The following is a 13745-nucleotide window of genomic DNA, read 5'->3' on the forward strand; positions in this document are numbered from 1 at the left end:
TGAAATAAGACGAAGACGGAGGACACAAACTTGAAATGTTTCATCTGGCATGGAAGACCGAGGCACATTAGTTGCCCACCACATGCACGCACGCACGCACACACACGCGCACACACATACACACACACACACACACACACACACACACACACACACACACACACACACACACAGCTTCTGACCAAAATATAAATCACAGAATTAATTTTGTTGCTTTTCTTTTTATCCAGGATTTATTGTCGTTTCCACTAATTAAGGCAATGATGAGTGTGGCTAATTAAAGAGGAAGAGCATAATTTATAATTTATGAAATGTATATTACCTGGAGGGAGGTGGTTACGGTGAGATGTGAGATAGTGTTTGATACACACACACACGATATGTTTTACCAAACCGAGCTGTACAAACCCTGGAAATAAAGCCAGAGGGCTTGAGGTTTCAGTGCTCGTCTTTGATGAACGTATTAATTAACCAGTGGTGGAAAGTGGTTTGTCATGGAGGGGTTCAGCTCATCTCTGAATGTTGTTATTAAAGAGTTCCTTATACATTCATTTCTTAAGACTAATAACCTCACGTTTTGTCTCACTGTCATTTCCTCTCAGAGAGAAGAAAGAAGGCATCAGGTTGGGAGAAGAACTTGTTGTATCCCATAGTAATGCTGATCCTGCTTACAGGAACGGTGAGTGCAGGGACTGACCTATCATTAAGCCCAAACTGTTTACTCATGGCGTACACAGCCTGGCTGGTGGCCACTGGGACTAACACCCTGTACCTCAAACCCCGTCCTCTCACAGTTTCCCCACAGAGTCTGGGTGTGGAAACTACTTTTGTTTAATAGCTGTTTAAGACAATGCTGAATAGCCACCTGCAATAACTGTGATTTTCAACAGATTATAGTGTGGGAATACTATTTATGCCGTCTGATATTGTTGGATAAGGCAAGAAAGGCCATGTGAGAGGCATGGCACGTGCATCAAACAACCCCCACATTGTTCAGGCTTTGAGAAGCTTAATGTTGGAACAGTTTACAATCACAAGATGGTTATTATGCTTTACCATACTTACGGATCAGCAAGGCCCCCCACAATTCAATTATATCATGATGCCGGATACTTTGAGGATTTGATCAATCTTTTCCTAAATATACCGTGTGTAAACAAATCTTTATCTTCCTCTCCGTCTGCAGACAATCTCAGTTCTTATGGTGGCATTGAATATCCTTTACCTTCTAGTGGATGAGACTGCCATGCCCAAGGGATCCACGGTAAGCCTACCATCGACACACACACACATACACACACCAGTACACGCCCAGAATGTAAACTGCAGAAGAGCTCGCCTATCAGACCTGCCATGTTCCTGTCGGAGACATAAATCAAATTCCGGACATGCTCAGATGCACGTTGGAAGAAAAGGCCCGGCCAGATGTTAATCAGGCTCCAGCCTTGAGCCTCTGGTTTTGTTTTGGAAGCTCATTGAAAGTCATTTCACAGCAGTGTGCAGATTCAATGAACTCACTACGTGTCTCGAGTCCACGGTGTGTGAATAAGCTGCTTTTCCTCCCTCCCTGCAAAGGCACACAGGGCCAGGTGAAGGGCTCTTACTGTGAGGCAGGCGAGCAGAGTGCGGAATGGCTCTCAGAGATTCTCATCTCCGCCTAACGTGCAATGTGTTTTAAGCACTCCTTATCTCATCTCATCTCATCTGCAGTGACAGAGGTGCATGTGCGCGCGTGCATGCGTGTGCGTTTGTGGTTGCATTCTTGTCTGAGAGGGGGCAACATAATGTATCCTATTACTCCCTCATTTCATTTTGCGTCTCGCGGGCAACTGACAGAGCTGCCCTCGACATTCCAATTATTTTATTGAGCAGAGATGTTTTCCTTGGCATGACGCATCCCAGAAAATCCCCCAAATTACACTTGTCATGCAGCTTGAAGCTGTCCTCCCTGACAGCGTGGCCCCACTAAATGGTTTACGCGTTTCTTAAGCTGGATGGATGCCACACCTCTGATCTCACAGCACTGCGAGGGAAGGGGGGAGGTCTCGTCCTCCAAAACAATCGATACTGATATGATATCCATCTATCCACCCCGTTAACCTTACCCTCCAGCTCTCAAACTCTCTGCCCCTGTCGCGCAGAAATTCCCCTGCAGTTAACCCGTACACAGTCTGGAAGGAGATAAGCGCAGAGGAGAGAAAGTGAAGTAGAAAGCGGCTGGTCTGAGGTCTGGAGGAGGTACAGCCGGAGCAAAGAGACTCAGACTGTGGGAAAGTCAAATGAGGCCCCGATGCGCCGATTGTTGGGAGGGGGGAGCACAATGGAAGTGCCTTGTCAATGTTTGTCTTCCTTTCCTGCTAAGCATCCCGCCGTAGTCCTTAGCATACTGAGCAGTGCCCCGATCGCCTCTACAGAGCAGAGGATGGAGGTGGAGAGGGATGATGAGGAGCAAGTAAAGAGGAAGAGAAAGAGCAGGGAGGACAAGCAGGTGGATGGAGACGAGGAGATACAGTAAAAACAACAAGAGGGAAGGAGGAGGAGGAGGAGGAGGGGAACTGGAGCTGCCTCTGTCAAAGGACACAGTGTTTTACAGCTTGATGAACACGCACTAAGAGGGACCAATAAAATTGTTACTGCAGGCCCTTCTCTTTGGTAGCAACCACACTTGACACTGTATTTTGTAAAATGGACAATTAGCTGCAACTGGGCCGCAATCTTCACCCCACTAAAGTTTCCCTTCTCTAAACACACACACAGACCTACACCACAGCACCTTCCAGCTCCCCCTCGCACGCATACTTGGCTGTGAACTTCAAACTTTTGTCCGTAAGTGAATGTGAACTTAAATGGGAGAAAATTGGTTGAGATGTCTCAGCACCGCCATCACACCTCTCAGTTATTATTTAAAAGCAATTATGGGAAACTGATTCCCTGAAATAAGGAACAATTTGACAAGATGGTCTTAACAGTGAGAATGAATGCACCAGTGGGAATACTGTTATTCCACTCTTTGCCAATTATTGTCAGGAGCTCTACAGTTAAAAAAAAAAATGGATAAATGATGTTGACATTTTTATGGCAAGAGGAAAGTGGCAAGTGGAATTAAATACATGAAACTAATATGGCCCAAAAGAATGGCTAGCACAACTCATCGCTTTAATTGCTTAATGATTAAAGATACAGCCACAATATGGGTGGTTTCAGAGCAAACAGTATGACCAAATGTGCTTTTGGAGTCTCTCCCACTTCTAATTTAACATCCAGAAGGAAATGTATTAAGGAATAGATTAATGTATCTGTAACAACACTACCGCCCTCTACATTTACAGCAACAGTAAATACTAAATTAATTTGGACTTTATTGTTATTCTCCAGGGTTTCTAGAGACTGATTAGAAACCCTTGGCAGCCTTTGAACCATGTAGAAGATAAACCTGCCATTGTTCTTGACTGACACGTGCACTGATGTCAGTTTTAATTATAGCCGTCTGTAGGATGATCTTTGCGTGTGTTGCCTCTTTAAAATTGGGGTCTGTTGTTGATTTGTCGCAAAACTGGTTGTCAACCGTGCCCACAGGGACGGCGGTGGGCTATGGGGAGGTTTGGGTAGATCTTTTCCGTTACACAGTCATTAGAAAAGGAACGGCTATGAAACAAAGATTTTATTCTGAGCTCAGAATGACTCTTTGTATAATCACAATTTGATCTAATACAGCAAGGGGAAGTCTTAAAGACTTTAGTTTGTGTGCTCGATGGGCTGTGAGAAAGTACATTCATGGTGTCAATGTCGCAGGTTTGTCTTTGGAAGACAAAGCTTTCAATATACTGTAGGCGCAGAACATTGTGTGTGTGTGTGTGTGTTTGTGTGGTACACTCTGTCGAATAACGTCAGTCTGTTGGTCAAAACCAGAGCCTCCATCTGAAAGAACAGTGTAAAGCGGTGGTTCCCACTCATACATCCTAGCACTTCCAGAACTCTGTACCTTACGTTCATAGCACCTCTATATATTACATTCACTGTGTTTTTATGGCCGCTTCTTTCTCCTACTCGTTAGATATGTGATAGCCGGGGGAATTATCTGGATAAGGGTTAGGTGGGCGAGGTAGTGTGAAATAGTTCTAACTATGTAAAGGATGTCTCTTCGTTACCTTCTTTTTCTATGTTTAAATAAATTAGGTTTTTAAAATATGGTAGCGTTACCGAGGGAACCCACCTGGGGTCAAATGTTCAGGACGTGAGGCACCGTGGTGCGTGTTCGTACAGTGCTTGCCAGCGCACAGGTATTGCGAGGTGTTAATCTCACAAGCAACGTATGCAACGTCTCTGCTGAAAGAGCCGTGGCAGGCAGCACAGACGAATCTACCAGTCCGCCCCCCCGCCGACCCCTCCCTCTCTTTGACACACACAAACACACACTCCATCACCCTTCCTGCTACTGGAATGAAAAGAAGTAAGAGTTGAAAGGAGGCGTACTGTGAAAGCTAGCTGTCCTGAGCGCGCACATACACGCATATAGCGAGTGCGCACACACACACACACACACAATCTTAATGCATGCCCGCCCTCCCTCCATTAATAAATTACATCAGATGCTGTCTGCTAATTCCCCGTGTAAGAGAGAAAGAGCACTGCACCATGGCTCTGCAGTAAGCTCCCAGGGATGACAGTTGCATAAAAAGGCATGAAACAACCTGCCAGGCTTTCCTTTTTTCTTCAGGCTCTTTTACAAAACAAATCGAGCCAAGGACACTAAAGTCGGATACCAAAGAAATAAAATACAGTAAAAGAAATAAACAGTACACTTAAAACTAGGACCGTACTCTATAATGTGCATTTGTAATATTTATTGCCATGGCAAGAATATATAGGCACAGTGCACACTGTGGATATCATGGTGCTGTATTTGAAATGCTTTACAGATAAACTGTACATTCAATATATCCAGCATGACAGGAGTATTGTTTACTGTACAGTGATTGGGAATACACTGTACAGTTGTAATATACTTCATACATCTGCAGCTGATTATCTGAATATGCAGCTTTAGTAAATAAGTATTTTTTTCTAATGTATTACTAGTTAAAGCTGAAAGTGAGCAGTCTATGGTCACCTCTTGTGGACATAATGTATAGTACTGTAGGTGCCCCACACGATACACTGATCCTCTGGAGGATCAAGCCTGGTGCCAAGTCCGACAAAAGCAAATATTTATCATTTGACAACACAGATGCTTGGTATGTGCAGCGCATGTAGATGTATGTCTTTTTCCTGCTCCAGTTTCAAAAGGCCTTAGAGGTTTAGGGGTTGGAGGGGGGGTGGAGGGGTACGCCTAGTGTGTTTGCTGAAGTATTTGTTTTGTTGTTTTTATGTTTTTGGCGTGCTTTCAGCCTGTACACTCTTCTTACCGTAAGCAATGTGCCGTTTTTGTTTGAACACCTGTTCACATATTGTATGATCGACAGTGATTTGAAAAGAGCCTCTTTCATCTTGTTCCATTCATTACTTAGCCAATTTGATTCTGTCTTTCTCAAGTGGGGAAATTCTTCATGCACCGCGTACTTACTTTGCAGGATTTCTGTAATTGCATGTGTGTGCAACTGCCTGCAGTGCTGTCGTTTCCCATTTTCTTTTTTTATTCGTGATGTGTTTATATAAGATCGGTGTGTGATGACATTGAATAACCCAGTTCTGTCTGTGTCTTCCACCTTCCAGGACCGAGGCATTGGGAACACCTCTCTGTCCACGTTTGGCGTGGCTCAGGCGGCGCTGGAGATCATCCTCATGTTGTATCCTTTCAGTGACACCCCCGCCACGCACACCTTCCCTTTTGTCTGTGGCCGAAGTAGCATGCTCCATGGCCAAGAGCAACACTGTCGAGCCAGCTTTGTTTACTCAGGACATAGTCCAGCCGGACATCTTCCGGAAGACCTGTTGTGCTGTTTCGTCACCTTTTATCGTAGCTGAAAAGGTGCAGACTTTGGATAAAAATGACTCAGTGAAGCTGTTTTGCGTTTGGTCCTTGATTGATCGCTGCACAGCTATTTGATGGTGTCCTCTGTGGTTGGCTTCTACAGCCTGCGGGTCTTTGAGGTTCTCACTCCCAGGAAGGATGACACAACCATGACAACGGTAAAGATGGGATGGGAGGGTTGGGTGTGGGGTGAAGTGGGGGCAAGGGTGCTGAGATTGCTCCTGATGTGTTTGAGACCCCCTGCGTTTCATCTGTTTCCTGTTTTTGTCCCCTTCTTCTCTCACGCCTTGCTCTCCACTCCGAACTCCTACTGCTCACTAATGTTTTCCTCATGGCCCCTCGGTGGCTTTAGTTGATCTGTCTAATATTTGTTTGTGGGTTGCGCAAACACTGGCAAAGTGCAAGCTCCTTTCTTGTACATCAGAGGGAGAGTGGGGTTTTTCTTCGGGGGGTGGCCGGGGGGGTGGAGGATGTGTGCTCTGTTTGGCCCATAGTGGCACCTATTCAATTGGTAATGAGTTTGGGAGTGGTGAGGCTTGTTAACTAGCCATGACGCTCCAGTGAAAGGGCTTGAAAGGACAACAGAGGGAACCTGGTAATGAGCAACTTCAGAGGTACAAATTGTATAATAAGTGGAACCAATTTAACATCAAGTGGTGTGTGCATATGTGTGGGCACATCATGCCTGAAAATGTTGGTCCAATGGTTGCTTTTTTCCCTCAACACGTCTCAGAGCCCCCCCCTCACTGTCATATATGTGCTTGAGTGAAGTTTGATCATCTGTTCTGATTTGTAGATCATTGGTTGTTGTGTGTCCATCCTGGTCCTGAGTTCTGCCCTGCCAGTGATGTCCAGAACTCTGGGTGAGTACAGGTGTGCGTGTTTGCCTGCTGGTTAATGAGCCTGTTTACAGGTTAAGTATTTAAAGCAGCAGTTGTACATTTTGGGAAATTGACATATTCTCTTTCCACACTCAATCTGTGCGCTAAATGTGAAGCTAGTCTCTTTAAAAATAATTCCAATAAAACTGCAACATGTCATTTTTACACTTAGGTTTTTCTACGGATTAAACAAGTAAGACGTTGCATGTTAATTAGCTTTAGAGGTGCTGGTTAATCCATTTTGCTGCCTTTGGACAGAGCCAGACGAGCTGTTTTCTCCTGTTTCAAGTCGTTCTGCTAAGCTAAGCTAGCCTGCTGTTGGCTGTAGCTTCATATTTAGCGCACAGAGTTATCAATCTTCTCACCTAACTCTCAGCAAGAAAGAGAATAAGGGTATTTCCCATAATGTCAGACAAAGTGTAGGTTGAACAAACAGAAAGCATAAATGCCCCTCCCCCACAAAAGTTTACAGTGCCGCCACCAACGGCAGACCGTTAAGGTTAGCAAGTTGAATTCTCCTATAGTTTCCCATAGTGACATTCGAAAGGAGTGCGGGGTGAAGGGGTAAAAATGACAGGAGTAGCAGCATCACAATGGCACTAATAAACATGCAGAGTGCAGAGCACAGCTGTTCAAATAGCACTACTCTGTGTGTGTGTTTGAGTGTGTGTGAGAGAGACCAACAGAGTGGGAAAATGGGACGGAGTGAGCATACAGTGACTCATTGGGAGCTTTACAAAATATCAACAGGTTCTGCTTTGTGACGCTGAATAGATAAAAAGGAATAAATGCATGAGACAGAGTTGAAGGGAAAAGGCCTCCCAGCGAAAGAAAAAGACGCAGAGAGTCGAGTGTGACAGAGTGAGATGTTAAGAGACAAGAAAGGGTTTTGTGTGTTGACGTGAGGTGTTTTTTGTGCGTCCGTGTGGGAAACATGCACCGTGCGAGTGAGTGGGGAAGTGTACCACAATGAAAAAAATATGCCAAAGTGGACGGAGTGGAGCGTTTAGCAGCTCGAGTCAGATGTTTCCCTCAGAAGTTGGTAGAGACCAAAAACGGAGCTACAACAGAGTGAAGTTACATTCATCAGGTGGGCAGAAACACAACTCTACATGTAGCTGCTGGATGTGTAAATAAGCATGTTTGTAAAAGCAACTGAATTTAATAAAACACAGATTCTTAAATCTCTTAAATCGTGCAGCCCCCACCTGACAGTGAAACCCAGTAAAACGGCTCATTGCTCTCAGATATGTGCCTTTTACCTTTAACACCAGTCGCGTCACATATTAAGTGTTGCTCACACACATGGAAAATGATCTCACTGTGTCACACGACAGTGATGAATCTGGCATAATGCGTCTTGGATGTATGACCGGCTGCATGCTAATGTATCCAACTCTGCTACCGTACCCCTGACATTTCAAATGCCAAGCATCTTTTTACCCCCAATTAGATTTTCTCAAATTACCAAACCAAGATCAAAACCTTTGGCATTAGAAACAGATGTAGCCAGACCACAGTGGCAAGCTCTATTGACTGGGGTCTCCATCATCTCTCTCCCTGTCTCTTCACAGGCAATTTTGTTAAAGGTCCTTGATGCTTGCAAACTGCTTACTGCGGCTGTAAATACATCTCTCCAGACACTGAATCGATTGCCCGGTCTAATTGACGACAGAGGTTGTGAAGATGTTACAGGAGGAGTAGAATCTATATAGACTTGTGCGTCTCCACGGTGCCACATCTGAATATCATTTCTGCATACTGAAACAGAAAATGATTGTGGTGCACAGATTTAACACATTGACGCAGTCATTTCTGTGGTCAGTGTTGTGTGCAAAATTAACATCTGAAAAAAGCCAAATACAATTAGTAACATTAAATACAATTGTACACATCAGATTAGCGAAAGCTTAATTATGTCCTGATACTGGATGGCGCAGGCAGCCCATCCTAGAGAGCAGGAACACCCGGATTGGCTGTCCAAAATGGATAAGCAGGAGAACAATAAGGTGTTGATGGCTTTCCAGGCAGCGTGCAATCAGCTCCCTGCAACCATCAGTGACAGATGGTTTGAAAATGGTGTAGCGGTGTGGAGCTAAGAGGAGCCTGCAGGAGAAACCACTCCTTTATCTCTGTCTGAAGGTCCTGGGAGAGAGATGAAATCCACCTGCATACCACCTTTGCTGCTATACTTAGTCAGCCATCCTTTCATATTCCACAGGGAACGGTCCTTACAATGCTGCAAACCGAGACACAGCCAAGTGATGAAAATAAGCAGAAACTTTGCAGTGCAGTGGATCAGTGTTTGTTTGTGGAAGCCTGAGTGGATTTGTTTCAGTCCACGTCAAATATCACACAGAAATGTGTCGTGTTTTGATGACGGCGTTGCAGGAGTATTTATATTAAGGCTAAAAGGTAAAGACGCTGAAAACATCAGGTGCATCTTTCTTTCAGGAGTAATCTCTGTTCTTGGGTTGGAATTGTGCAACTTGCAAGATGGTGCTTGTTTATAGTTTGGATTAGATACGGTGTTAGCTCAGTGGCTCTCAGGTGGACAGGCACAGGTGATGCTATGGAAGAACCACTGGAGAGAGACACTGTCCAAAGAGCCTCAGCTGCAGACAGAATGTCAAACCGAAATAGTAATTGTGTTGCGTGAGCGTCAACTTGCTTTCTAACCCAGTTATTTGACTTGTATCTCTGCCCTTCACAGGCATCACCAGGTTCGATCTCTTGGGAGACTTCGGGAGGTTTAATTGGCTGGGAAACTTTTACATCGTCCTTTCATACAATCTGCTGTTTGCAGTCGTGACGACGCTCTGTCTTGTGCGAAAATTCACCTCAGCGGTCCGGGAGGAGCTTCTGAAGGCCTTAGGTAAATTTATCTATTTATTTTTCATGTATCCTGAGGGTTTCTAACAGCAGCTGTGAATATACAACAACAAAATCAGCTCGTATTCTTTCAGCGTCCTGCCTGTGCTGTGCTGTAGAATAGAAAGCAATCTCTTCCATAATAAACTTTGACTACTCAATTTCATTCCAATTCCGCAAAGGTTTGGTCTGAGACACTGACAGCACCACCCTACTCTGCGGCTTTGGAGGGAGATAGTGTTTATTTCTCTCGGGCAGCACGACCTGCAGTGACAAAATGGAAGAAATTGCAGCGAGATTCAATGTGCTGCGGGACTGACATGTGACAGAGGATGGGGCTAGTCTCAAAGGCTTGTGGTGACAGGCCCTGGATGTTTGATACACAGGGTGGGATAGGGTTAGAAAATGTCAGCAGAGGCACTGAGGGGGAAAACAGCACATCAATACCTCTGTCTAAGTGAAAGTCTGAGGCTTTTTAATGAGATTTCTCTCCCTTATCTCCCCCTGCCCAGGTCTGGATAAATTGCAACTGTCAAACAGCCCAACAGACCCTGAATCTGGGAAGCTCTCGGCCAACGGGCATCAGAAAACTCTGTGAAAGGGACGATAGATCAACACACACACACACACACACACACACACACACACGTACATACACACACCTTAGCACAGCCAAAGGGAGATTTCGACAGTCCGGCCTGACTGCTGAAAGGTGAAAGGGATTGGAAGGGACTTAATAAACCCAGGCAGTGTCTGACGGATGCTGCAAATGGAGGCTGAGAGCAATTTAGCTTCGTGACATTCCATCCTCTGCGTCTCGGATGGAAGCTGGGACGGAGCCAGGGATGAGACCGAGGAGTGAAATAGACTGGCATCACTGCAGTGACCTTGATGTTGACCTCAACCGCGACTGTGACTTTAAACCACCCATTTCTTGCTTCAGGGGCACTCCCCCCCCCCCCCCCCCCCCCCCCCCCCCCAGCATCGCTACTAGTTTTCCTACTACAGCCTCCTCACCGCTGCACTAGACAAAAGCAAGAGGGTACAGCAGGTGAAACAATGCACCTTCTGTCTTACATCAAACTAAAAGGTAGTGGGTTCTTTGTCATCACCCGGATCCTCCTCTGTACTCAGTATAGTAAATAGACACCCCCCCCAAAGAAAAAAAAAAACCCAAAAAAAACCAGTTAGACTCACTCATTTTTAATGTCAGTACGCGGTAATCGGTGTCAGTGATACATGGTGCATTTGCAGTTTCTGGTCTCTAATCATTGGTCTTTGATTGTAATGTGAACTGAAACAGGCATGATAAGGTGTCCATTTGTCATTTTTGATTTGTTTAAAGGGCAAAATGTGAAAATAACAAAACATTTGTGAAGCATGAGAGAAGTCATTTATTCACACTCATCACAGCCAGTACATAAAAGAGCACGGCGGCACAAGTCACATGATATGCAGCGGCGCTGTCATCACTGATGGGCCTCAGATTTTAGCACTCCTGCTGTCATTTGTCTTTTTATTTGGCTTTACTCAAGTGCGCTTTAACTTTATTGATGATGTCATTCGTTTGTATGAAGTAGGGTAAGAACTTTTTTTTAGGTGCTCTAGATTTGAGCTACTCTACAAATGGGAAATTATATGGGAGTTGCATCCACTTCAGCTCCGCTGAGCAGAATGCTTCCGTGCATTTGGGGCTGATCCTGTGGTTGAATTTCCTGAAATTTTATTATGCACATGGTTAGAAAGTGTCATCACATTTTTGCTTACCCCCCCACCAAAAAAAAAAACACGATCTACTTTAAATTCACAGGGCATACAGGAAGATTTGTCAGTTTTCTTTTGTCATTTTTGTAAATGTTGTATTTACATGTACATATTATATCGTGTTTCATACCTCTTTTGCATTATTTGGATGTAAATATTGGGCTGTCATTGAGCTCATGGAGGGTCTGACTCACTAAGCTACCTGTATTTTGTTGTACATATATATTTTTTTTTTATGAACACCTAAATCTAATGCAAACCTGTAACAGTCTTCACGTACAGAATGCATGAGTGAAAAATGTGCAACTTTGCAGCCAGTAGAAAGACTTGGTGACTCAGGCCCCATTTACATGTTGTTGTATTGCTGCATAATCTTCTGAACTGTGATGTTCTTTGTCTCCAGAACCACCTTAAATGCCTTATACGACAAGCGTCTCGCAGGCTCAATGTTAAGGTTGTTTCTTGTTCCGTGTTGTTTGTTTATATGCATGTACATGTGTGTACATGTACATTGTCTCTAGACAGTTCCACTGTGATCCCCTATACGCCACCGAGTTTCTAGTCTGAAGCCAGCTGGATAGATCATACACATTGCTTTTGCTATGAATGTTGTCACAGTAGCTCTTATGTAGTGACAGGCTCCATTTTGAGATTCATTCATTACCCATGAAACTTGAGCACTTGCCAGGACAGGGCTGATTGATTGAATTAGGCTGTTTTTATGGGGTTATAGATGTCGTGCGTTTTCACGATGACGACAAAAGGAATGAAGGAAATTTTACTTTACGCATTTGAAACTTGTCTTTCTTAGAGCAGGGAATGTTTTACATCAAAGCTGTCTGCCATTGGTTGTTGCTACATTACAAAGACTGGATTTAAAGAACACTCTGCAACTCTCAATCACAAAACTCATGCTGAAGCCATCTTCTCAAATGAGCAAACCGGACCTGAGAATGTTTTGTAAAGGATGACCTACATGTATATAAAAAATGGCTCTCACCATCCCAAACCCAGATGGGATTTAAAAACATGCAGGTTTATCCCGATTCTTGACCAGCAGAAACATCTGGTAGATTTTCTGGTACGCTGGGCGCCATTTCATTTGTTTAGTGTTTGTCTGCAGCTTTTATTGGCGTTATCAAAAATCAAATCTAGCCCAAACTGATTTGGCAAAGTAAAAAGTATGATACTGTATATTGGTGAGAGAATTTTAACTGCTGGATGAATTATTGAAAGTCAAATTTATGGCTTTACTGTGTGAACTACATTAACTCTAATGGCTCGAGGTGGACTTTTCCCTCCAGCTCCATCATAGCTGTGCATACATCCACTCAGCTGCAGACTGTGGGAACACTGGGCTCTGCCATACTGAGCAGGGAAGTGTCTCACCTCTAATAAAGCATCACATGAGCGTCTGAGGTCAGAATCCGAAGGGCCATTTTCTATTCAAGCAAGCTTTTCTGGTTGCCTTTACAGTACATCTCTGTGTTGTGTGGGGGTTTCAAAAGGTGAGAGTTGGCCTTTACAGTAAGTGAAGCAGCTTTTTTTTTCTGTCCGTCTGTCAGTCGGTCTGTGCATGTCATTTTTGGTACATGTTTTGTGAATGTATTTTTTTACAATTTCTCAGTTTGCTAAATGTACGTTTTGTTATTTTTGATGTTTGTGTGTTTGCAAATAAAACTAGAAAAATGCTTCGTGAACATGTTTCCATTTGTCAGTGTGACATCCTGCACATCAGCACTGATTGACACACGAGCTGAAGGAGTCATGCGGCATTTTGGGAAATATGCTTTTTCAGTTTCTTGCCAAGAGTTTGAAGAAAGGATTAGTACCACTCATGTCTGTGCATGTGTGGAGTATGGAGCTAGCCAGGAGCCTATTAGCTTAGCATTAGGACTGTAAGCAGGGGTAAACAGCTTCTCTGGCTCCAAAGCTGAAAAATCCACCCACACATATCTTTCTTGGTCGATCCACACACAAATGATGTAGAATGAACAGTTTGTGATTTGACAGAGAAACACATGCTCTAACTATTTCTAGGTGACCAAAGGTATGATGCAGTGACTTCCTAGTGTCTACACTGGCTGCCGGTAGATGGCGGTTAGCATCCCCAGGCACAGGAGCTAAGTAATGTACCGCAGTGGACAGAGTCAGCAGCCAAATGGATGTTAGCCACCAAAAATAATCAGTACCAGTTTAAGTGTATGCTACATTTTGAAGAGCTTCACCTTGCCGTCAGACATCCTTTTCCTTCAGCA

At 44.2% G+C, this 13745-nt stretch overlaps 1 protein-coding gene across 1 annotated transcript in view; it reads left to right on the forward strand.

Moving 5' to 3' along the window:
• Positions 1–11496, forward strand: part of lmbr1 (limb development membrane protein 1) — a 31099-nt gene extending 19603 nt beyond the window's left edge. The window contains exons 11-17 of the mRNA XM_076761224.1: positions 603–679; positions 1187–1264; positions 5713–5786; positions 6039–6129; positions 6768–6834; positions 9566–9727; positions 10236–11496. Of these exons, the coding sequence (XP_076617339.1) occupies positions 603–679; positions 1187–1264; positions 5713–5786; positions 6039–6129; positions 6768–6834; positions 9566–9727; positions 10236–10321 (635 nt within the window). The 3' untranslated portion in view covers positions 10322–11496. The remainder of the gene's footprint in view (positions 1–602; positions 680–1186; positions 1265–5712; positions 5787–6038; positions 6130–6767; positions 6835–9565; positions 9728–10235) is intronic.
• Positions 11497–13745: the final 2249 nt, after the last annotated feature.

The sequence above is a fragment of the Chaetodon auriga genome, chromosome 21 (assembly GCF_051107435.1).
Source record: "Chaetodon auriga isolate fChaAug3 chromosome 21, fChaAug3.hap1, whole genome shotgun sequence".
NCBI classification, from domain to species: Eukaryota; Metazoa; Chordata; class Actinopteri; order Chaetodontiformes; family Chaetodontidae; genus Chaetodon; species Chaetodon auriga.